Source organism: Spermophilus citellus (genome assembly GCF_964194105.1).
Source record: "Spermophilus citellus genome assembly, chromosome: 5".
In the NCBI taxonomy this organism is placed as follows: Eukaryota; Metazoa; Chordata; class Mammalia; order Rodentia; family Sciuridae; genus Spermophilus; species Spermophilus citellus.
The window spans coordinates 72401816-72427544 of record NC_138186.1 but is presented as its reverse complement, the minus strand read 5'-3'; the positions used below and the strand labels follow the sequence as shown (position 1 = coordinate 72427544).

Sequence of the window (25729 nt, the reverse complement as noted above, 5' to 3'; positions counted from 1 at the left end):
GTAAAATAATTCAGTTACTTGCAATAACTTCAGATACTCGCCAACACTAGGTATTTTCCATCATTTTTTTCCTATTTTATTTGGAAATTAGAGGCAACTGGGACAAGTTTGGTTGCTTTTTGCAGGACCTCTTAGCTTGGGAGTTGGTTTTCTGAATTACTAACTAACTCAGGCTTCTACCTCGTCCATCCAAATCCTGTTGGCTGTGAGTGCATTTTCACTTTGCTTGACACTTTTATTCACTCTGTTACTTGGATGTCTCCAACTCAAGAAAATAGGTGTGCACTGGGGGCGAGGAAAGAGCTTTGAGGACTCCGGAGTCTGATCGCTGTTTCGGTAAACTTATGCGAACCTTCTTCGTTTGAGTTCTTTCTTCCAGACCCTATGGGCTAGCAAATCCTTCTCATCTCTGGAATTCTGGGTGTACGCGGCCGGAAAGGAGACAGGGATCCCACTGCAGCCGCCCACTCCACCACCAGCCGGTGCAGGGGTGGGGCGGGGCACGGTTTGGCGCGGAGCATGCGCAGAACAAGCCCGGCGCATGCTCCACAGTGCGGTGGGTCCACAGTTGAGGGGAGTCGAGTCTCCCGCGCCCCGCCATCCCTGGTGGAGCCACCCGCTTAGCCATTCGACCTGAGACCTCAGTGCTAATAAAGTTAGTTTAAAATCCATAGTCATTTTTAAAAGAGAGAAAGAAGGTGCGAGGCAGTCGGGCGGCCCCCCTGGGGAGCTGGAGCGTTGGGAGGCGGTGGCGGTTGCGCCGCGACCAGGAGGAGCCGGTCGCGCCGGCCGGCGGGTCCGCTGCTGGCGAGGGACGGTGAGTAGCGGCTCGCGCTCCGGGGTAGCGTCGCTGCGCTCATCTGCCCTCTCCAGGGCCGCCTGAGGTTCTCGGCCTCCGCTGGGGAAGGACCCGCTTCTCTTGGGGTCCCGGGAAGCGCCTTGCGCCGAGCTGCGGAGAGGGGCGTGGGGGCAGGGGCCTCCAGGCCCGGCTCCCATCCCCCCCCCTGCTGAACAGAGCCCAAGTTTGAGGGAGGAGGTGGGGGGCCCGGCGCCCATTCTCAGCTCCCAGTGGTCGGATCTGTGTGGGCGGCGGTGCCAGAGATTACCTTGTGGGCGGGAAAGAGTGGGGTGGAGCGAGGCGCCGTCTCCCCACGTCCATCCCTCCGGCTGGCTGAGCATCCAGCTTCTTGCAGTCCCCCAGCCCCAAATGGAGAAAGGGGCGGCCCAGCCGGGCGACGCACCAGCGGGGGACCTAGAGTGCCGGGTTAGGTTTGCGCGGGAAGAGGGTCCCAGGTCTGCCCTGGCTGGGCTTTCAGACCCCTAGTCTCCCCGCAGTGGGGGCCCCTCCTTAGCCGCGGCCCCACCCTTCCCTAGTTTCTCGCTCCAACTGCTAAAATATGAATGAGCCAGACTGCACTGTTTCATTGACGCTGGCTGCCACAGAATTTCTTTACTCAGAGATTTAACTACCGTAGTTTCCAGGAATATGTACCCGAGTGTGAGAGAGTTAAGAATCAGGAGCTAGGGAAGTGGCGGTGGGGTCCAAAGTAGGCTATTTACTTCTCTAGTTTTTACATAACTTTCTAATATGTTATGTTCTAGGTAACTTCATTGACTCTAGGAAGTTTTTAATTACAAGTTGTTAACGAAAAAACACTTTTTGATCAGAGTTGACGCATCCTTTTCATTTCTAATTAATTGTTTGGCCAATTAATTTTAAAATTGTTTGTAGGGAAAGGGTGCTTACATAAAAGCATTACTGTCAAGGTTTTAATTATACTCAGAATTCGGCTTTTCTAAGGACATCATTGTTTTGATGTAGGGTTTTAAGTTTGTAGTGACTGAAAAATCTCAAGAGTTATGTTAAGATCTGCTTTCACTTTTTTCTTTCAATTTTATTTTTGAAATTTATGGTAAAATTGACTTTTGAGGAGGATGTACAATTATGTGAATTTTAGATTCATGTAACCACTACTACAGTCAGGACATAAAGCAGTTCTACCACCACACACAAAAAAATCATGTTATTCCTTTATATCTCACTCCTTATCCCTAACTCCTGTCAATGACTGTTCTTTTCCAGAATGTCATTTAAATTGAATCATTAGTCAAGGTCTCCCTGCAGGCTGGTCTTTGAACTCCTGGGCTCAAGTGATCCTCCCATATCATGACTTTTGTCAGTAATTTTAACTTTGCCATCATACCTGAAATCACTTGAGCCTAGACATTTTTTTCTGAGTTTTTTTAAAATATATTTTTAGTTGTAGATGGACACAGTATCTTTATTTTATTTGTTTATTTTTTTTATGTGGTTCCTGGAATTGAACCCAGTGCCTCACCCATGCTAGGCAATCGCTCTACCACTGAGATTTGGTAAGTTGTAAAGTTATACACTCAGTTGTGTAGTGGTATCTCATTGTGATTTTAATATGGCTTTAACCAATGCCCAAAGATGTTGAATGAGACCTTTTGATACTGCTTCTTTCACTAACCATGATGCTCTGAGATCCCTCCCAAGTTGTTTCATGTTAGGATAATTTTTTTTTTCTTTCTTTTGTGGTATTGGAGATTGAACCCAGGGCCTGATGAACTGAGTTACATCTCTAGCACCCCCATCTTTTTTTTTTCTTATTGGATACAGGGTCTCAAATTGCCATTGTTGGCTTTGAATTTATGATTTGCACTACCACCACATCCATCAATTACTAACTCTTTCCTTTCTCCCTTCCTTCCAAGTAGTATTTCCTTAGCTTGATATGTCACATTCATCTACTCATTTATACATCCATCCATTAAAGAACATTTAGGTTGTTTTCAGTTTTAGACAGTTATGAATAGAGCTGCTATAAATACATGGTACAGATTTTTATGTGAACTTTTCATTTTTCTAGGGTAATGCTACCTGTGAGATTTTAGGATTATATAGTTAATCTATGTTTAACTCATTGACTGTCAAACCATTTTCCAGAGTGGCTGTGTCGTTTTGCAGTCCCACCAGCAAAAGGTGAGAATTCTAGTTTCTCCACATCCTTTCACATTTTTCCCAGTACTTGACACTGTCTTTTTTTTTTTTTTTTTTTTTAAGGAAGGTCTCCCTGCAGGCTGGTCTTGAGCTCTTGGGCTCAAGTGTTCCTCCCATGTCTGACTTTTGTCAGTAATTTTAACTTTCCCAGTCTGAAATCACTGAGCCTAGACATTTTTTTTTTCCTCTGAGTTTCTAAGTTGTAAAGTTATACACTCAGTTGCGTAGTAGTATGTCATAGTGGTATCTCATTGGCTTTAACCAATGGTCAAAGGTGTTGAATATCTTTTGATATGTTCATTTGATATGTATATCCTTTTGGTGAGTTATGTAGCCAAGTCTTTTGCCCAATTTTGAGTTGTTTTCTTATGTTGAGATTTGAGGATTCTTTATATGTCTGGTTACAAATTTTATGTCACGTAAGTGTTTTGCAAATGTTTTCTCCCAGTCTTTAGTTTGTCTTTTTGTTATTGTGACGATTTTAATGTTACTGAAGTCCAGTTTATAAGTTTTTCCTTTAAATGTGTCTTTTGGGCATTATGTCCAAGAACTCTTTGTCTAACACCAGGTCAAGAAAATTTTCTTCCGGGCTGGGGATGTGGCTCAAGCGGTAGCGCGCCTGGTATGCGTGCGGCCCAGGTTCGATCCTCAGCACCACATACAAACAAAGATGTTGTGTCCGCCGATAACTAAAAAATAAATATTAAAAAAAAAATTCTCTCTCTCCTCTCTCTCTCTCTTTAAAAAAAAAAAAAAAGAAAGAAAAATTTCTTCCTTCTAAAAAAATTTGTTTGTTGTTAAAGTTAACAGTTTTACATTTAGCTTTGTGATTCATTTTGAGTTGTTTGTGAAGTTTAGATGAAACTTTTACTTTTTTGCATGTGGATGTATAATTTTTCATCACCATATTTTGAAAGACTCTCTTTTCTCCATTGAATTGTTTTTCCCACCTTTGTCAAAATCAATTGGTTGTTTTTGTGTGGATCTATTTTGAGCCCTCTATTCTGTTGCATTGATTAATGTACTTTCCCTTTGCCAGTATCACACTTTCTTGATTAAGTTAGGTTTACAATGTCTTTAAATTAGGCATTATGATTTCCTCCAATTTTCTTTCTTTGCCTTTCCATATAAGTTGTAAAGCTAGCTTGTCTGGGAAATCTTGTTGATACTTTGATTGGAAATGCATTAAATAGATCAATTTGAGAATTGCTGGGTTTTTTACCATTTATTTTTTAGTTATAGGTAGACACAATATCTTTATTTTATTTTTATGTGGTGCTGAGGATCAAACCCAGTGCCTCACACATGGTAGGCGACTTTACCTCTGAGTCACAACCCCAGCTCCAAGAATTGCTGTTTTTACTTTGTAGAGTCTTCCAGTCCATTAACATGTTGTGTCGTTCTATTTATTATTATGTTTAGTAGTGTTTTGTAATTTTCAGTATACAGATCCTGTATGTTTTGTAGTTTTTAGGGTTTTTTTTTTGTAATTTTTAAAAGTTTTGGGAGCTTTTATAAATCTGATATTTTAAATTCTGCTTTCAAATTGTACATTGTTATTATATAAAAGTATAGTTAAATTTTATGTGTTGCCCTTGTATCCTGTGACCTTGCTAAACTCACTAATATTAGTTGCAGGGTGTTTTGTTTTCTTTTGTTTATTGTTTTGTAGATTCTTTGGGATTCTTTGGATATTTCTACAGAGATAATCCTGTCATTTGTGAATAGAGACAGTTTTATTTATTTTCTAAATTTTTAAAAAAATTTTGTTGGCTGTTGCACTGGTTAGGATTTTGTGTATGATATACAGTAGTGAGAGTGAACTTCCTTACCATGTTCCCAGTCTAAGGGAAAAGCTATTAAGTCTTTGAGAATTAAGTATGATGTTAACTGTAGGTTTTATGTTTTCAGTGCTCTTTATTAGGTTGAAAAGTCTTATGGATTCTAGTTTGCTGGGAGTTGTCCACTCCCCCCCCCCAAAAAAAAAGGATGTTAAGTTGATATTGTGATGCATTCCCCCTCCCAGCCTAATGTGGTGTATTACATTAACTAATTTTCAAATATTAAACCAGCTTCCTTTCCCCCAGAATAAAGCCCATTTGGTTGTGGTGTATTGTTATTTTTATATTACTCAATTCACTTTAATATTTTGTTGAGAAATTTGCATCTTTGTTCATAAGAGGTTATTTGTCTATTTTTCTTTTTGGTACTTTTGTGTGGTTTCAAGATAATGTTGGCTTCATAAAATGAATTGGGAATTGTTTCTCTCCTCTGTCTATTCTGAAAGAGATTTTTTGTCATTGGTTTTAATTTTTCAAATGTATTATGAGGTTCTCCTTTGAAATCTCCTGAGTTTGAAGATTTTTTTCCCTGAGTTTTAAAGTTACAAATTTAATCTCCTTCATAGTTATAGAACCATTCAAATAATCTTATTTCTTATTGTGTAAGTTGTGGCAGTTTATACTTTTTGATCTCCATTTCATGTAGGTTGTCAGATACATGTGTGAAGAGTTGTTTATTTTTATGTCTGAAATTGTATTATATTTGAAATATCTTTCTGGCCTCTGCCATTTCATCCTTGATATTGGTAATTTGTGTCTGCTTTTTTTTTTCTTTAGTAATCTTGCTAAAGATTTGTCATTTTTATTGAACTTTTTCCAAAATTAGCTTTTAGTTTCTTTTAAATTAATTTCTGTTCTTTATTATTTTCTTCCTTTTGTTTGATTTGGGTTTATTTTGCCCTTTTTCTGTTTTCTTGAGGTGGGAGCTTAGATTGGTTTTTGAGTTACTCTTTTCTAAGGTAACTCTGAAATCTGTTGTATCTTACACATTTTCATATGTTGTTCTCTTATTTTTATTTAAAAAAATGTTTGTAACTTCTCTTTAGATTACTTTGATCCATAGAGAAGTGTGTGTTTCTGGTTTCAAATGTCTGGAGATTTCCCTGTTACTTTTCTGTTAGTGATTTCTAGTTTGATTTCAGTGAACACACTCTATGTTGAGGGAAGTTGGTGAAAGTTTTGCCTTTCTAATAGGCATCTTCTAACACTATCCCAGCAAGGAAAGGGACATAAAGGTGAATAGAGATGACAACTGCTGGATGGGGTGGATGTCTAGGCTCCCCATATGATGGTGGTTTGGGGTTGAGGGTCCCTTCATGACCTCCCAATGGGGATGAAAGTGGTGGCTCTTCAGTTGGTCTTCTCTGATATCACCTCATGGGGGAATTAGGTCACATCATTATATTTCTCACAAGAGTATTTTTTCTGTCTTGCTCTTGCTAGGCTGCACTTTTTCTGGTCCTTTAGCTAAAAAGAGTAGACTTTTGTTGGGTCTTTTTTTTATTAGCATTTCTTGGTTATTGGCGCCTCCATAATCCAGTCTGAGATATATGAGAAACTCAAGGAAAATTTACTACTTTGTTCCTTGTATCCTGTTGTCCATAGCCAGGTACATAGCCAATCTTCCTTCTTTTTTTTTTTTTTTTTTTTTTTAAGAGAGAGAGAGAGAGAGAATTTTTAATATTTATTTTTTAGTTTTCAGTGGACACAACATCTTTGTATGTGGTGCTGAGGATCGAACCCAAGCCGCATGCATGCCAGGCGAGCACGCTACTGCTTGAGCCACATCCCCAGCCCTGGGTTTTTTTTTTTTTTTTTTTTTTTTCTTTTTTAAATTTTGACACAGGGTCTCACTAAGTTGCTGAGGCTAACCTCAAATTTTTGATCCTCCTTCCTCATCCTCCTGAGTCACAGAGATTATAGGTATATGCTGTTGCACCTGGGTCCCTTCTTTCTACTTTTTAGAACCTTATGTTTGTTTTATGTATAATATCCAGAGTTTTAAATTATACATAAAATTAATGAATAGGGAAAGAGATGTCTATTCTTTTAGAAACAGATCTCTGAAGTATGTATTTTTAAAAGGGTAAACTATGATACATTTTGTTGTAGCTTTTTTATTATTATTATTTTAAACTTCATAATCTTTTGGCATAAATAATTGTTTAGGTAGAGAGAAGGAAATTGCCTTCCAAGAACTCAACTGGTGTGAGATAAAGCTAGATGAATAGGGGTCAGATCATGGTAGGAATTTTTGATTTTTACTGTAAGTATCCTGAAAGACAAACCTTTTCATAGAGTAGAAGGGTGGTGGTACTTGATATCCAGCTTGTATCCTAGACCACTTAAATCATATTCTAAGAGAAAGGATCCAAGCATTAGTAATTTTTAAAGTTCTCTAGGTTATTCCAGTGTATAGTCAAGGTTTAGAGTCACTAGCCTAAGGTAACAGTTATATCATTTGTCTAATTATAAAATCACTTGCCTATTTGAGTCCTTCAAAAAGCAAATGTCAGGAAGGAATTATAAGCATAAGAGAGTTATTGGCGGAAATGCAAAAATGATCAAGAGGAGTCCTTGAGACTGCAATGCCAGTTTGATGCCTATGAAAGGAGAAAGGAGGATTGAATGGAAAGAGCCCCAGTCTGCGGCTGCCAGAAAACCTCAACCAGTTTGATGGGGAGACCCTGCACAAAAAGGAATCCCACATGGAGCAGAATTGGCCTGACTCATGTTGGGCACAGTTGTCCTTCCTGTTTGCTCTTCACTTGGGGAGAGTATGGCCTTAAAAGAAGTGGTAGTGCAATAGATCCTAAAGGTGTGGTGCTTGCACACTCAACATAGCATTTCTTTTGAAAGGATAATTAAATTGTATACTTCTGTGCTCATTTTAAAAATTTCAGAATTGCAGCTAGTGCTCTGAGATTTCTGATGAATTATATCACCGACTTAGAGCCTCTACTTTAGCAAGTACTGACAGGTGATTCTTATGATCAGGCAAGTTTGTGAAGTACCAGGGGCAATTGCTGAGACTCTACTAAGGAAAAAGAAAGGAATTTTCTTCACATTTCAGATTTGTTTTGTGTAGTGGTTGTATAAAGAGTTTTCAGTTAAGGTAGTTAGAATATAATAAGTACGGCAGGGGCCTAACTAGTAATTAACTGTAACTGGTCCAAAACTAAAGAAAGAATATATGGTATAAGATTTGTGTAGACCAAGGGGTTGTGAGGTGGGCAGGAAAGGGGGAATTGATTATGAACAATATCCAAGTGATATTGGCCGAATTATATTGTTATATTGTGTATATGTATGCATATGTAGCAGTAAAACTCATCATTAATGTACTACTATAATGCACTAATAAAAAAGTGTGAAAAATTAAAATAAAAAAATTGTACAGGATTCATTGTAAACCTTTCTTTGGGGTGTTTTTCTAGGGATGCTAATTATTACCTATAAGGTTAAAAAACATTTTTATCAGATTTTACATTTGCTACCCATTTGGTGTAATACTGTGGGGGTATTTATTATGCTACGTAAAACTACTAAGTTTTGCATGTTTAACTTTCACTATGGTAAGTCCTTTATATGTATCCATGATCAACAACACTGTGAGGTAGATTTTATTGCCAGGATACAGAAGCTTAAAGAGGTTAGGCAATAACTTCACCAAGAGTACATTACTAGTAAGTGGTAACTTTAAATCAAGCCTCAGTTGCAATGCCCATAGGCTTGGTCTGTATGAAACAGAATGCTATGTAGAATTAGGCATTTGTTGATATATGAATGTCATGCATTGTGCTGTTGATGTGGTATCAAAAATTATTGTTTTATCTTCCAAAAAATTTATCTAAAAGAGGTAGAATGAGACCCTAGTCTTGGAAACTAATTCTTGTAGTGTTATTTATTGATAAAACAGTTATGGTTTATTTTATTTTGTACAATTTTTGTGACACAAAGAATAATTTCATTTTAAACTACAGGTGTGAAAGAGAAGTTCTGATCACTTGGAATTGGAGTTGGTACTGAAACCATTTCTACTTCAAAAATGTTGGAGGAAGATATGGAAGTGGCCATCAAGATGGTGGTTGTAGGCAATGGAGCAGTTGGAAAATCAAGTATGATTCAGCGATATTGCAAAGGCATTTTTACAAAAGACTACAAGAAAACCATTGGAGTTGACTTTTTAGAGCGACAAATCCAGTATGTAGTTGACTGCTTTATCCCTTTGGTTTTGAGTTGTGAACTATATCCAAGACTTTCATTGTAGTAATAGTAACTAATTATAGTATAGTAGTCCAAGGTTAAGTGGCAGTGACTCATGTGACAGTTGATGGTCGTTTTCAGTTATTCATTAGCATATATATCTTTATCCTTGTTTTTCCTTTCATCTTCTTTTCCTCTTTCTCTTGTTTTTTCATTTTTACTGTGCTCCCTTTCCCCATTTTTTCTTATGTTTTATATTTATTAGTGATAACTTGAATATTTATTACATAAAATGGTGATAGACTTTAAACAGATTTTTGTTTCTTCCTATTTTATTTAGAAGGAAAGTTACCTGTCTCAAAATAAAGTTTTCATCTCTTACATTACAGGTGTCTTTTGTTTAGAATGTCTCTTCTCTTTTTAAAACTGGGCAATACTACTTAGAAGTTAAGGAAATAATAATTTGCTTTTATTCTAAAGGTATAAGAGAAGACAGATTTGGGAGGATTAAATTTGCCCATGAAAAGGAAATCCTACTTCAGGAAATCCAGTTGAATTTCTAAAACACCTCAGTAATAGTTTTTGTCATCAATCTTGATAACTTTAAAGACTGTTTTAGGTTGTAGGAGACAAAAGAAAATAAGAACATTAAACATCTGATTCATTGGCCTAGATACTAACATCAAGTAAAGATAACTGTGTTTATCATTTTGAAAATATTTTTTTAGTTGTAGATGGACACAGTACCTTTTATTTTTATGTGGTGCTGAGGATCGAAACCAGCATCCTCTGTGTGCAAGGTGAGCACTCTACCACTGAGCTACAACCCGAGCCCTGTGTTTTATTGTTTTAAAGATGAATTTTTAATCTGTTCTGGGATGCTTTTTTGTACTTCCATATTTGCTTGCTTTCTTGGAACATATTTTAAGAAGGTTCATTTTAAGTCTTGATGGTATATATTTCTTGTACTTATTACCTGAAGCCAAATTAATATTTTAAGTATATAGTTGATCCTCATTATTCGTAGGTTCTTTATTTGCAAATTCATCTACTTGGTAAAATTTACTTGTAATCACAAAGTAAGTACTTGAGTATTTTTGTAGTTATTTGTGGACATGTGCAGAGCAGCATATGGGTTACCCAACATGTACCTTCCTAGCTGAGGTCAAACCAAGGTGTTACTTTTCTTTCTTGTTTCAGTTCTCACACAATGAACACTTGTCTTTTTTGTGTTCCTTATAATGCCATATTTTTCACATTTTATGCTTTTTAAAAATTTTTATTTTTTTAGTTGTAGATGGACATAATCTTGGATTTATTTATTTACTGCTCTTTTGTTAGTGATATTACTGTTTAAAATGGCCCCTAGGTATAGTACTGAAGTTTGTATTGTATTGAAGGTATGATGTGCCTCATGGAGAAAAATACTTGTGTTAGGCAAGCTTTGTTCAGACATAGATAAGAGTGTTATTGGTCTATAGTGCTTGCTATTGGATATTAATTGAACATTAATGAATTAACAATTATATTAATAAGTATCTGTACTTAAAAACACATATAAAATAAGGTGATGAAATGTAACTAGGGGTTCTCAGGAACCTAACCCTATAATTCCCCTAGGAGTGGTGTGGTTCAGTGCTTATTTGGTGTTCAAAGTGATATTATGGGACTGGAGTTGTATCTTAGTGGTAGAGCACTTGCCTAACAAGTGAGAGGCCTTATGTTTGATTTCCAGCACTACATACACACACACACAGACAAATATATATATATAGTGATATTTTAGATCATAGCTCCTATAAATAATGAGAATTAACAATATGACAAAGTAGAGAAAATTTTTTAGTTGGAGGGTAACAAGCAGGTAAGCTGCTTTCTCTTATTCTCATTCTATCACTAGGGCATCAGAACCCATTAAAATGGTGTAGCGAGAGAAGAATAAACACTGGCCTAAGGGAATTCCCCTTTGCCAATACTTCCTAATCTCAGAGCCACTATCATTCATGACTATTGTTGAAGGAGAAAAGTGGCAGATAAATCCAAATCATATGTAAAGCTATATAGTTTTGCTTTCACTATTGGGAATAGTATCAACATTTAAAAATACTGAACTCATAGACTTTTTCAGAGTGAAACTGACAATGTAGTTTTAATACTTTTGGATGTGAAAAATAAAAATGCACACAAAGCTAAGTTACAAAAAATATTTTCATTCCTATGGAATAAATTCATCTCTCCTTTCAGAGTTAATGATGAAGATGTTAGACTAATGTTATGGGATACTGCAGGTCAAGAGGAATTTGATGCAATAACCAAAGCCTACTATCGAGGTAAAATGTGAGACTTATATTTTTTGCTTGGTGTGTTCTTTAAAAAATAAATAAATATCTATATCTATATGTATGTATGTATGTGTTTTTAAAATATTTGTTTTAGTTGTATGTGGACACAATAACCTTTATTTTCATGTGGTGCTGAGAATCGAAGCCATGTCTCACGTGTGCTAGGCAAGCACTCTACCGCTGAGACACAAGCCCAGCCCCATACACACACACACACACACACACACACACACACACACACACATTTAATTGTAGTTGGACACAGTATCTTTAATTAATTTATTTATTTTTATATGGTGCTAAGGATTGAACTCAGCTCCTCACACATTCTAGGCAAACACTCTACTGCTGAGCAACAACCCCAACCCCTTGGGTGTGTTCTTTTGGCTGAATAAAAAACTTTGCTCTTCATGTTTCCCACATAAGGATTTCTCTTTAAGAATAGTTAAAATAGAGCTGGGAACACAGCTCAATGGTAGAGTGCTTGTCTAACATACACAAAGCACTGGGTTTGATTCTCGGCAACACACACACACACACACACACACACACACAAATAAATAAATAAAAAGAATAGCTAAACTAATTTCAAAGTATTTCTTAAAAATCCCAGTTCATTATTCTTTTTTTTCTTACATACATGACAATAGTGGAGTGCATTACATTTATAATTTTTTTGCATTCCAATTCTTAATACACCTTTATACCACAATTTATCAAATCTGTTTGTATATATGGTATGTTGACACCAAATTCACATCTTCATACATGAATTTTGTATAATGATGACTGTCTCCTTCCACTATCCTTGCTATTCCCCTTCTTCCACCCTTTCCCTCCCATCCCTATTCCCTACATCTAGAGGTAATTTTTACCCATGCTCTTCCTCCCTACCCCACTTTGAGTCACCCCCCTTATATCAGAGAAAACATTCGGCATTTGTTTTTTTGGGATTGGCTAATTTCACTTAGCATAATCTTCTCTAGTGCCATCCATTTCCCTGCAAATGCCATGATCTTATTCTTTTTTAGTGTAGAGTAATATTCCATTGTGTATAAATGCCATATATTTTTTTATCCATTCATCCACCGAAGGACATCTAGGTTGGCTCCACAGTTTAGCTATTGTGCCAGTTCATTATTATTCTAAAGATCTTGTGGAGTGTCAAATAACACTTCATACTGTAGATAGCTTATTTCTGTCTTAGAATTATGTGACTCATATATAGATAAATCAGACTGAATCAAGACAGAAACTATTAAATGTCTACCCTGACACACAAAGAAATTACTGTACTTTCCGAGTGAAAACTTAACATATAAAAAGTAAAGCCCCTGAAAATAAGATGGCATTTTGCTTAATTAAAAGTAAATGACACGGTAATTCTTATTAGTGCAATGCTAAAGAATAGTTCAGGGAAGTGTTAAGTATACGTGGAGAGGAAGGAGCCACAACAAGAGAATTTAAGGTTTTAAAATATGAGCTTAAATTCCTAAAGAGAGTTTCAATTGAACTTATAAATGGAGCTTAGTGTCCTTTAATATTTCCTATAAAATTTTGTCCTTTTGGAATTTTTAAATTTGCATTTTCACTTTTTCAGTACTGCCAATTGAACCCAGGGCCTTGGGCATGCTAGACAAGTGCTCTACCACTGAGTTGCATCCCTAGCCATTTCTTTTTTTCATTTGAGACAAGGTCTTTGTAAGTTTTCCAGGTTGGCCTCAAGCTTGTGGTCCTCCTGCCTCAGCCTCCAGAGTAGCTGGGACTAAGATGTGCTACCATACTTAGCCCTTTTCTTTCGGAATTTAAAAGGACATTTTCAGTGTTCTTCCAACTCACTACCAATGGTTTCTGAAATGAAAAACAATAACTGAAAGCTTGATCTAGTATCATATAGCATGATCTTTTTTTTTTAGTTAGGACACAATACCTTTATTTTATTTATTTATTTTATGTGGTGCTGAGGATTGAACCCAGAGCCTTGCATGTGCAAGGCGAGCGCTCTGCCACTAGAGCCACAACCCCAGCCCCAAGCATGATCTTTTGATGCTTAATAAGGATTTGGTAATTCATATCAATAGTTGTTTAATACTCTGCATTTCCCAGATGCTGTTGAAGAGGTAAAGGGACAGTGACACATGAAACTGAGCGCTAAAGCCTACTAGTGCTGTGTTATAAACATTCACAAAAGTGTGCCAGATGTGGTTTGCCTGTAATCCTATCAACTCCAGAGGCTGAAGTAGGAGGATCCAGAGTTCAAAGCCAGCCTCAGCAACGGCAAGGCACTAAGTAACTCAGTGAGACCCTGTCTCTAAATAAAATACAAAATAGGGCTGGGGATGTGGCTCAGCGGTTGAGTGCCCCTGAGTTCAATCCCTGGTACCCCCCTCCCCCCAGAAAGTGTGATATATACATGTGAGAGGAAGAAATCATGACAACATTTGCATAGCCCATGTTGGCTCAAGTGAATTCTAAAATGTATGCTTAAATTCATAAAGAAAGGCTCAATTAAACGTACTGATTTCCCTTTCTTCTGTGACATTTCCTCTTTGTCTAACCTTCTTGTTCTAACTAAAATTTGATTCATTTCCTAAAAATGCTGTTATCCCTGCTACCTTCTCTAGTGGAAGTTGTCTTCTTGCTCACATCCCCACATCTTCATGTTTTTCAAAACTTGATGGATGTTGTTGCAGGAGTGTCTTTCTTTCTCATTTCTGTTTCCAAACCATTTCTCTTCTTTTTGAAACCTCAGCATCTTAAAATTCAGTCATGAGAGTTTTACCTACCTCCCTGGTTACCATGGTTTATCAACTTCATGTCTCCTTCCTGGTAACAGTGGTGTCTGGATCATTTTTTTTTCCTTTAGAATTGTTCAGTTTATTTTTTGTGTGTGGTGCCGGGGATTGAATCCAGGACTAGGCTTACACCTCTACCTATTATTACTTTCTGAAAATTCAGTTTATTACTCATTTCCTTGCCCTTCACAAGGTCAATGATCTTTTTATTACTTCTAAAATTTAAACCTCTATAAACTCCCACTTGATGATTACAAGTTCTTATGATTCTAGTTTGCTAACTTTAATATCCATATTCTTTTTTTTTTTTTAAAGAGAGAGTGAGAGAGGAGAGAGAGAGAGAGAGAGAATTTTTTTTTTAATATTTATTTTTTAGTTCTCGGCGGACACAACATCTTTGTTGGTATGTGGTACTGAGGATCGAACCCGGGCCGCACGCACGCCAGGCGAGCGCGCTACCGCTTGAACCACATCCCCAGCCCCTCCATATTCTTTTAACTATCCTTGAACTTGTTGAGCCCTTCTGTTCACTGACCTTACTACTCTTTTTACTATAACTTTTCACATGATTTTACTTCTTTCCTTTCTCAACTTAGTTTTTCTCATTCTGTAAATATTTGCTTTAACTCCCTGCACTGCACTCCCTGTGTAATTCTTGTTCTGTAAAATGTTCAACCCAGTTAAACCCCACTATCTACCAGTCTGTATCCAAGCACTGAACCTTATTCATGAATATCAGGACCATTTTGACTGAACTTTGAAGTTATGATCACATAGCTTTAATGAATATTCAGTGTCCACATACCTTTATACACTACTCAAGTCCCTGTTGTTATCCAAAAGAGATATTTATTTTATGCCTTCTCTTGTCTTTAATCTTTAGGATCCCTTTTTTTTTTTTCCATTCTCAGATGACTTCCTTGCTTCATATTTGAGAAATTAAATGCAGTCAAATGAAAATTATCTTATTCTTGTCATTGTCAAATCATGTCCTTTGGTTAAACTCCTAGTAACCTCGTTTGAGAAAATAGTTCAGGCATTTTAGCATGGTGTAAGAAAACTTTATAGTTGTGTTTCTCTTTGTGTATCTAGCCTCATCTCCTGCTGATTCCTCATATGCACTTTACTCCTGTGAAATCTCCAGATTATTTTTTCACAGTGCCTGAAATTCTTTTTTGTCACTTTTGACCTTCTACCTTAAAGTGTGAACAGCTCAGAAATCTATGAAACCTTTTATGGCCCCCACACCTGAAAAGATTAATCACTTTCTTTTGAGCTACTTCTTTATGATTATTGAATTTATCATTATATAGTGTTTGCATGTTTATCCCTAACAGACTGAGTTACTTCTACTAATGGAGCTGCAGAGTTGTAGGGTCTATTTTGTTTTGGTTTTTGTCTTTTTTTCCTCAGCTCATTTGCATAGCCCATGTTGGCTCAAGTGAATTCAGTTGCTCTTAGGAGGCCAATTCATTTGGTTAATTTTTTTAATTGTATAAAAATTTTTACCTAACAGATATTTCGTTCTGACTTTAAGCTACAGGCAAAATAGTATATGTACACATTTGTAAATATAAATTATTTCACTTAAAAGTATTTGCTCTCTCACTAGAAGCCCCAAGAAAGGAGGATAATATATGTTTTATTATTGGCTCTATGCCTGTTACTCAAGATTTAAAGTTTCCTTTAGCAAATGTGTATTGAGTATGTAGTGTCTTGTGTGTTCTAGGTAGATTGTAGGCATTGTAATCTAATCCTGTTTCCTTGTTTTGTCTTGTATTTATATTCATCTAGTAACATTTCTTGGAAATACATCCAAAAAGTTTTCCTTAAAGATAATCCTTTTTTCACATCTTTTTTTTTTTTTAAGAGAGAGTGAGAGAGAGAGAGAGAGAGAATTTTTTAATATTTATTTTTTAGTTTTCGGCGGGCATAACATCTTTGTTTGTATGTGGTGCTGAGGATCGAACCCCGGCCACACGCATGCCAGGCAAGCGCGCTACCGCTTGAGCCACATCCCCAGCCCCCTTTTTTCACATCTTAAATTTGTTTTTCTGTTTTAAAATCTACTCTTTAAATTGTAAAACTTAAAATGTATTTTATCTTAGTAATTAGAATGATAGCAATTTAAATAATCCCAAAGACTTTAGAATCAGTAATGATTATCTGTTCAAAGTCTCTTAAAATAACCTACCTTAGTTTTAATGAAACTGAAATAACAGTTGTATACAATGGAAATTCTACTGATTTCTTCGTTAAGGTCTTAACTTATTTGACATGTCATTGTACACAACTTGAAAGGGAATGTGTATGTGAAATGGATTATCTGAGCAATACTTGAAATAGAATAGGTATATTAAATAGCCAGTTTGAATTGGCAGTGTTAATGATTATTTGGATATAGTTTCATGCAAGTGCATAAACTTTTCTACTTTCAGATGGGATTTACCACTGATTTTATTGAAATAGCTTGCTACTCTATTTGTAAATTCACACATATGATATAAAATATGTATCCTTGAGAAGCAGGATGAATTCAGGCAGCTTTTGAATATATATCTTATTTTTTCCACTTCTGAAAATGTAGAATTATAGTAAATAACTGAGATCTAATAAAAACATAATTTCACTGATATTTAAAGTTGCCTTTCTAAATTGGTACCAAGGAAAATTGACTTCCACTGCCTACTCTGAGAAATAACATTTTAATTTTTTGAGGAGAGTGGTATACCTCATAAGTGTCATCCTAAGACTACATGTCCCTGCTTACTATTCACTCTATTTATTCTGTCCTTAGAGGTTTGTCATAGTTTGGATTTGAAGTGTCCCCCAAAGACACATGTGTTGAGGGCTTGGTTCCCTGCTTAGCAATATTCAGAGGTGAGGCTTTGAGGAAATGATTGGATCTCCAGGGCTGTAAGCATATCAGTATATTAGTCCATTTGATATGTTAATCATTTGAGTGGACTAGAAATTGTAGGAAGTGGGACCAAGTTGGGGGAAGTAGGTCCCTGGAAGGATGCCCTACAAGGGTATTTCTTGTGCCTGGTGTGTTCTTTCAAGCTGTCTCTCTGCCTTCCTCCTTCCTTGCTGCTCTAAGTTGAGCAACTTTCCACAACCTTCCACCATGATGTTCTGCCTCCCCTGAAACCTAAAGCATGGTTGGGGTTAGCTAACCATGGATTGAAACCTGAGAAACTATGAGCCAAAATAAATCCTTCCTCTTTTAAGTTGTTATTGTCATGTGTTTTGGTCACAGCAGTAAAAAGCTAACTTATACAGCTTCCCATCAGAATGGCTTTATCATTGTGTATGGTTGCCAATTTGTATCTTGTGCACCTGTATTCATGCTGTAGGGTTGAGAATTATGTTATTACTACTTCAAGCTCTTAGAGTAGTTTTTTTGTTTTAATTTTTTAGTTATAGATGAACACAATACCTTTATTTATTTATTTTTATGTGGTGCTTGAGGATTGAACCCAGTGCCTCATGTGTGCTAGGCAAGCACTTTACTACTGAGCCACAACCTCAGCCCCTAGATTGGATTTTTTGGTTTTGTTTTTTTGGTGCTGGGGATTGAACCCAGGCATGCCTTACCACTGAGCCACATCCCCAGCTCTTTTAACTTAGTGAGACAGAGTCTCACTAAGTTGCTGAGGGTGGCCTTAAACTTGGAATTCTTCTACCTCAACCTCCCAAGTTGCTGGGATTACAGGCCTGTGCCATGGCACCTGGCCCTATTCATATTTTTTAATGGGGTTATTCTCACCATCTGCTTACCTGTTTTTTTCTAAGGAAAAAATAAACAAAAAAACCAGAGGTATAAATACCAAAAATAGTAATTACATGAGATTTTCACTATTTTTATTCTCTTTTGTTCTGTAGACTTTCTATATGAAATATATGTTCTTTTTTTAAAAAGAGCTTTTTTAAAAAATATGTATCTTTTAGTTTCAGGTGGACACATATCTTGATTTATTTTTTATTTTTTATTTTTATGTGGTGCTGGGGATCAAACCCAGTGCCTCACACATGCCAGGTGACCACTGTACACTGAGTTACAACCCCAGCCCTATATGGATATTAGGAAAAATCTTGTGTTATTTCCTTTTAAGATTTTGACAATTTCATATGGGAGTATTATTTTTTTAGCCCAGTAGTTATTTTTGGGCCATTGTATACATATACTTAAAAAAAAAAAAAAGCAAAACTGTGTGAATCTATAGTTATCCCTAATTAAAAGTTTACTTTAGAAATTAGCTAGGTATAGTGGTACATGCCTGTAATTCCAGTGATTCAGGAAGCTGAGTCAGAAAGACTGCAAGTTCAAGGTGAGTCTCAGTAAAGTAGGGAGGCCCTGTCTCAAAATGAAAAAAGGACTGGGGATATAACTAAGTAGCCCTGGTTTCAATCCCTACCACTGAAGAAAAAAAAAAAATCTGGCCAAATGTAAAAACATGATTTAATTTGTGTATAAGTATAAAGAAAATGTTGGAACTATCTAGTTAAGTAAATGATTTGGGTCCCTGACGATTTTTTTAAAAGGACTAGATAACTAAAAGTATTTTAATTTCCCATTGTAGTTTAGGTATTATTCCTGCTTTCACCGATTTTTACTATAAGACCGTCCAGGTTTTTTATTATTTAGTTGTTTTGTTTGGATCATCTAGTTTATTGTATAGTTAATGTAGTTTAGTACTTTTTAGATCTCCACATATACCAGAATTAAAGAGTGAGCCATCTTTATTAGTATTTATATCTTAATTTACTATGAATGATGTTTAAATTACTTCCCCCTGTATTTCACTTGGATTAAAAGGCTTAAAATTTGGTTTCCCTATATTTAACAGTTTAACTCAAAGTTGCCCTAAGCTTCTAAATAAATGTCTGTTAAAAGCTTTTCTTAGCCAGGCACACACCTGGCAGAATCCCAGGTTCAAAGCCAGCCTAAGCAAGCTAGAGAGGCCCTAAGCAACTTAGTGAGACTCTGTCTCAAAAAATAAAAATAATAGGGCTGGAGATGTGGCTCAGTGCTAGAGTGCCCCTGGTTTTAATCCCTGGTGGTGGGGGAGGACTTAATAACATTACCTTTTTTTAGCCAACTTATTAAAATGACAAAGAGGGTGGGAAACTTAGGTCTTCACAGTGCACCTTGAATTAAGGAAGAAACAGTGACAGTTTTACATAAATTTAAGAAATGCTATATTGAACATTCTTTTATGCTTTTATTTGGAGTTCCATCGGAATGCTTTGGTTGCTGAAAACAGAAAAGCATTTTCAAATTTTATAACTTAAACTACAAACAGGGTATATTGATTTGTTTCATAGAAAAGTCTGAAAGTAGCATAACTTTTAATTGTGGTTTGTTTAGACTGCAACTTCACTTAATCGCCTGGCTTTGCCTCCTCCCTGTATGGAATTCCTCTCATGTAGATTTTCTCCTTGACTGCAAGATTGCTACCAGGAGCAATGAACGCCACATGCTTTGTTTATATCCTTGGGGAGAGAAGATTGCTTCTCACAACAATAGATCAAAAGTCTCAAGCTTTTCTCTGATTAGACCAGCCTTGACCTGATTACAATAGTCAAGGGAATGTGATTAATTGGCTTGGATCACCTACCCCACATCCACAAAAACCCCTCCTCCCACAGAAGTTAGGTTTAGTCTTCCTAAACCATATGGCATTATATATTGGGGGAAGATGTTGTTAGGAAGGGATGTCAGCTAGGCAAGTGATAATATCTACTACTAGTATAGATTGAGATAATAATGTAATTAGGAAGATGAGTTAAGATACAAATTTGGTGATTGAAAAACTGCTTTATTCAGTTTTATGACTCACTGATTTAAATCCAAAAAGAATTACTCATGATGCATAAAAATCAATAAATTAAAAACTTAAAAATTCTATATAATTTAAGAAATAACCAAAACCATTGCTCAGAGACATTATTTTATAGACAGGGATTGCTGGCTTAATTGTTCAATGAGACATGTTGAAATATGACCTTATAAATAGGTTATAACAGTGCATGTATCATATTAAGAAGCTTTTTGGAATCCCAGATGATTTATTCTGGGTATGTAAACTCTATATTGGCAGGTGCTTGTAACCCATGAGAATCAAGTGTAGGGGAGAAAAAACTTCATATACCCTCTTGGATTCAGTGATCAGGGGCTTGCAAATTAAACTGGAAAATGATAGATTAGCAGATGAAAAAACAAAATTTAATCTAATGTGCATATGGAAATTCACAGCAATATGTGACTCAAGGAAGCATTTAAACCTATAAACAATCTTAATAGGGGAAGGGGAGGGAAAGAAGGACACTTACAGGGAAACAAATGACTTTTTGGAAAGATAAATGGGTACTTAAGAGAACAGATGTGGGATGTGACAGTTTTGTGACAATGATTATTTGGGTATGTGGTGATCATAAGAGTCTCTTCTCTGTTCTGGGGATATATGACAATTGAGTGCTTTTTAGCAAGCTCTTTTTTAATGCAGATAAGGGGTTCCAGGAACTCAGATTCCTTTTACTTAAAATAATTTTCTGGACCCCTTCATAAGAATTCCACTGTTACGGCTAGCTGCTGTCACCTGCTAAATATCCTACTGAACATAATTTTAAATGACCTCATGCTGGTGAAGGGGTGAGAAATCTTTTCCTTCTAACCCTCTAAAGTTTATGACCTGGGCCCCATGCCAAAAGGCAGACTAACAAGAGAAAAGCATACAGCTTTAATATATGTAATTTATGACACAGGAACTTTCATAAGGAAATGAAGACCCAAAGAAACAGTTAAACTTTAGTGTTTTTAATGGTAGGTTTGATGAAGAGTAGAGAGTCCTTGAAGAAAACTGATAGGGTAGAGTATGAGGTAAATGTAGTAAAGTGGGAGAAACTTGGCAAGACTTGTTTTGGAGTCCTCTTTGAGACCTTTCATCTTCAGAAATAAGGATGAAGGGCCCCTTTCAAGTGAGGGTCTCATGACCAGCCTGAAGGAAAGGTCAGAGGGTTCTGTGACCTGTTTCTGGAAAAATACCCCAGGAGTCACATTTTGGGGAAGCATGTTCTGAACTCCATCACTGTTTAGATGATCAATTTCCCTTAGGAAATTGATTTGCGTTCTTTGCCCTGCCATTTGATGGGAGCAGATTTCTTTCCAGATGCAGTCTGTCTTTGTCTTTTGGTCTTAATGCTGCACCTTCCTCAAGCTTGAATTGAAACACCACTAATCCAGACTGTTTTCCAGTTACTGGGAACACATCAGATTCCTTAATTGATCTTATTGAAGTCCATTCTCCCCCAAGGTTTGAGATAAAGGTGGCAGTGATAGTACCCTCCTTCATCCCAGCCCATCTTCTTGGAAGAGAGAGAGGGTTTGGAGAATAGTACTTTCTCTTAAGAACTCTTTTACAATTCTCTTTTCAACCCTTTCTCAGTTAAAAAAGCAAAATAAAACAGAATTCTTGGAGTACTTGAAGGAATTTCAGAATTGTATAACAGGTTTTTCCTTTGTGTACTCTAAAGTTAATGATCTCTCTCTCATACACTTTGGAATCTGGTCTTTGTCATCTATTTTATTGTACCTCCGCCAAAATTTTGTTTTTTAAAAAAGGGAGGGCTGGGGTTGTGTCTCAGTGGTAGAGTGTTTGCTTTGCACATGTGAGGCACTGGGTTTGATTCTCAGCACCACATAAAAAATAAATAAATAAAATGAAGATATTATGTCCACCTACAACTAAAAAACATAATTCTTAAAGAAGGGAATCTTTTAATTTTTTAAAATTATATATTAGAAAGGGTCATTTGGTCATTAAGTACAAAAGAACCAAGATGGATCACTGTTTGGCAGAGTACATTTTGTGTAATGGATAATATTCAGTTAGAGGAAATTAAAACAAATTGTCCAACATTTGTTAGAATTATTAGAACCATAAAAGTAACCCAGATTGTCTGTTGGTTTTTATTTTATCATTTTAGCAATATATTTAGGTTAAATTAGACAGGGTGATTGTAGCATCTGATCTGAAGGCTTAGAATCATCCTGCCTTGGAGATTTGTGCATGGTTCTCTTTCCAGAGATAGTTAATTGCTATTCTTAGGACTTATTTTTGACATCTTATTTCGGGTTTAACTTTTTCCGTAGCTCTGTTTTGGTTGCTTTTGTTTTTGTATCTACATTACTTTTTTACATGGGATGAATTCAGTTTTCTAGTGTGATTTAATAATCATGAATTCTCTTATTATTCTTACAGTAATTGCCTTTAACTAAGACATTAACTGTCTTAGTTTGAGAATACCCCCTCCCCCCCCCCTTTCCCCCTACTTCCTCCCACACTCCTTGATGCTAGTGGTTTATTTGGGATATGATCCTAGGAAGAAGAAGGGAAAGTGAGGCAGGAAAGGGGGAAAAATACAACAAAGGATTCTGATAATATCACTGTAGGTAACTAGGGGTCAGTCAGTTCCTCTGATGAATCAGGTAGATAAGCCCCAGGAGGCTGAGGTATTTACTGGTCCTGCAGATAAACCTTTCCTCTGGAGACACTAGTTCCCTTTGGTGATCAGGCTCTTAAGAAACATCAGAAAAAGCCCTGAGGTAGAACAGAGAGCTACCTGCAGCATGTACTTGAGATAGGATACTAGCAATAGACACAGAACTGTCTTCCACAACTGTGGCCAAAAACAGGGGCTTGAGGGCCACAGGTGTTCACTGCATTGTTTATTTACCCCCCTTGATTATTTAAACATCATTTCAATATTACATCTTCTTCAGACAAGCATTTCAGCATGTTTTCACATTCCTTTAGTCTCTCCCCATTCTATCCCCTACTAAATAATTTAAACGTTCTGGATATGCTTTTTCTTTTTTTCCTTTGGTCCTCAATTTTTAAAAATAACATTGAACTTTTCATTCTTATTGTTCATATTAATCATTCTTACTGGTCACATCTTTGGCATCATCTGTTTAGATTTTTTAAATTATTATTATCATATACTTTTTCCTCTAAGAGGTTTTTTATTTTTGTTTTCCAAGTCTGAGACCTTGTATACTTGGAAATACCCTATTGTATCCTCAAATTGAAATGATAATTGGCTGGTTATAAAATTCTAGGCTTAAAGCTAACAAATAGAACTTTATAATAAAGAACAATTTCTTAAAATCTGATTAATGTTTTCGTATTTATAGCTTTAGTAAATGATACAATTCAAGTAAGTATACATTTATTCATGAATACTAATTTGGGGGGGTTGTTTTAATATTGAAGCACTTAATAGGAAGAACTTAGCAATAGCCTCCACTCATGCTTAGATACCATTCTGTCTACCTTTTATGATAGAATTAAATATGTCATTTCGTGGTGTTCTAAAAAGAACATGTACAAGTTTTGGGAACACTTTGACAGTTTTTTTCCTTCTTAAATTCTGAGATGGTCTCAATTTCTCCCTGGATTTTGTATAATTAATTCATTAAGTTTAAAACTTGTTCATAAACTATTTCCCATATGAGTCTTCTGCCTTTATAGTAATAGCAGACTGATGTTTTTCTTTCATTCTGTTCTCTTTGGCTTTCTACAGTATCCTCTCTGGTGATATACAAGCTATTTTTGTCTTAGGTAGGCTAGGCATGTCCTGAGTTGTGGTAGGAAACTCTAAATACCAGAGGGATCTAGAAGGAGAAGTAACAGTAAGAAAACATGCCTGAATTCCAGGAAATTCTCTTGAGCCTGGGGATGATTTTCTTTTGTCACCTACACACTTGTTTCTGTCACCATGTTTCCTGAACCAGCAGCTAGTTTCTAAAACAGCTTGTTTCAGGAGGTTGTTGCTTAGTTTTAATTTTAGATATTATTGGCCTAAAATGACAATTGATAGTTACATGACAGTAATAGTTACATTATGGAAATTATGCAGTTAAACAGGATAAAAGCTAAATTAAGTCCTTCCTTTATCAGATAGATGGGTGGATAGAAAGATACAGATCTTTTTTTTTTTTTTTTAAACTTCTGGTACTGGTTCTTAAATTATATTAGGATTACCGCTCTTTTTCCTAAAATAATACAAAATAAATTGATGACAAATTATATTTGTTTTCTCATATATTTTTCTTAAATCTGTGCTAAAAGAAAGAAATCTTAACAGGAAAAACTTAGCAATAGTCTATCATTCATGCTAGGTTTAACAGTCTCTTTAACTCTTACAGTAGAATTAAATATGTGGTGTTCTAAAAAGAAGAGTGTATAGTTTGGGGGGGTATCTGGATACTTTAACATTTTTGGCAATTGTTCTTGATGTAAATTAGTTCTTTGAATTTGAAAATAATGTTTATGTTGAAAAATAAATAGTGTTTCAAAGATGAGTTCAACATTGATTTACATAAAAGTTGTTTTGAATAAATTAAAAGTTGCCCCCACCCTACATAGGTTTGTTTTATTAATGTAAATAACATTTTTATTTTGTGACCTTACAGGAGCCCAGGCTTGTGTACTTGTATTTTCTACTACAGACAGAGAGTCTTTTGAAGCAGTTTCTAGCTGGAAAGAAAAAGTAGTAGCTGAAGTTGGAGATATACCAACTGTGCTTGTACAAAACAAGATTGACCTTTTGGATGATTCTTGTATAAAGAAGTAAGATGGCTGCTTTTTGGGGAAAAGGGTATTAATTCTGTAAAGTTAAAACAAATTTTTGCTTAGACTTACAAAAGTAAAATTTTTATATTTAAGTTCTAGAGGTTTTAATTATTTATAGGCTTTAATTTACTTATCTGTGAGCTATTTGTGATTGGTTTATGTTTAAATGAGCATAGAAGGTGATAATAAATAATAATACTAAACTGTACATTTCAAAAAAACTGGAGGAAAGTATATTGAAAGTTTCGCCATAGAGAAAGGATAAATGTATCAGAAGGTAGATATGTTTAACCTGTACAACATTGTACAGAAAATATTTTTTCTATCTCAGTTTCTGTGGATCAGTAATTTGGGAGTGGCTTAGCTCAGTGGTTTTATGTTCGGTTATAGTCAATATGTTGACTAGTCACAAGCTTGAGAAATAAGCAGTGTTTCAAAGATGAGTTCAACACTGATTTATATAAAAGTTGTTTTGAATAAATAATAATAATAAAAGGTGCTGGAAGATCCATTTCTAAGATGGCTGTCTTGCTGCAGGAGGCTTTAATTCCTTGCACTGTGGGCTTCTTCTTAGGGCTGCTTGAGTATTCACACGACAAGGCAGCTGTTTCCCCAGGGCAGGTGATTCAAAAGAGAGCAAGGCAGAAACCACAATGCTTCTTAAAAGACCTATTCTCAGAAATCACATACTGTCATTTTTATTGTATTTTGTTGGGCACACAGACCAAACTTGATTACGGGTAGGAAGAGGCTATACAAGAGTTTGAAGACCAGGAGCCATTCTGGAGCATGGCTACTAGAATTCTAATACAGCTTAAAAGGGTCCACTCTTACAGACTCAACCATTAATAGGCTGACTTTGGCTTTGGGCAGCAAAGTTATT

General features: G+C 36.1%; 1 protein-coding gene across 5 annotated transcripts in view; it reads left to right on the top strand.

Annotated features, from left to right (window-relative positions):
* Positions 1-549: 549 nt before the first annotated feature.
* RAB23 (RAB23, member RAS oncogene family) overlaps positions 550-25729 on the top strand; it is a 30096-nt gene continuing 4916 nt past the window's right edge. Inside the window, exons 1-5 of one of the 5 annotated variants that reach the window (XM_081294431.1) lie at positions 556-817; positions 2969-3004; positions 8847-9066; positions 11314-11399; positions 24687-24843. In XM_081294431.1, coding sequence (XP_081150557.1) covers positions 8912-9066; positions 11314-11399; positions 24687-24843 — 398 coding nt within the window. In that variant the 5' untranslated portion in view covers positions 556-817; positions 2969-3004; positions 8847-8911. Of the gene's footprint in view, positions 818-2331; positions 2374-2968; positions 3005-8846; positions 9067-11313; positions 11400-24686; positions 24844-25729 lie in introns of all 5 variants that reach the window. The other 4 variants (XM_081294432.1, XM_081294434.1, XM_081294433.1 and 1 more) reach the window with 4 other exon arrangements.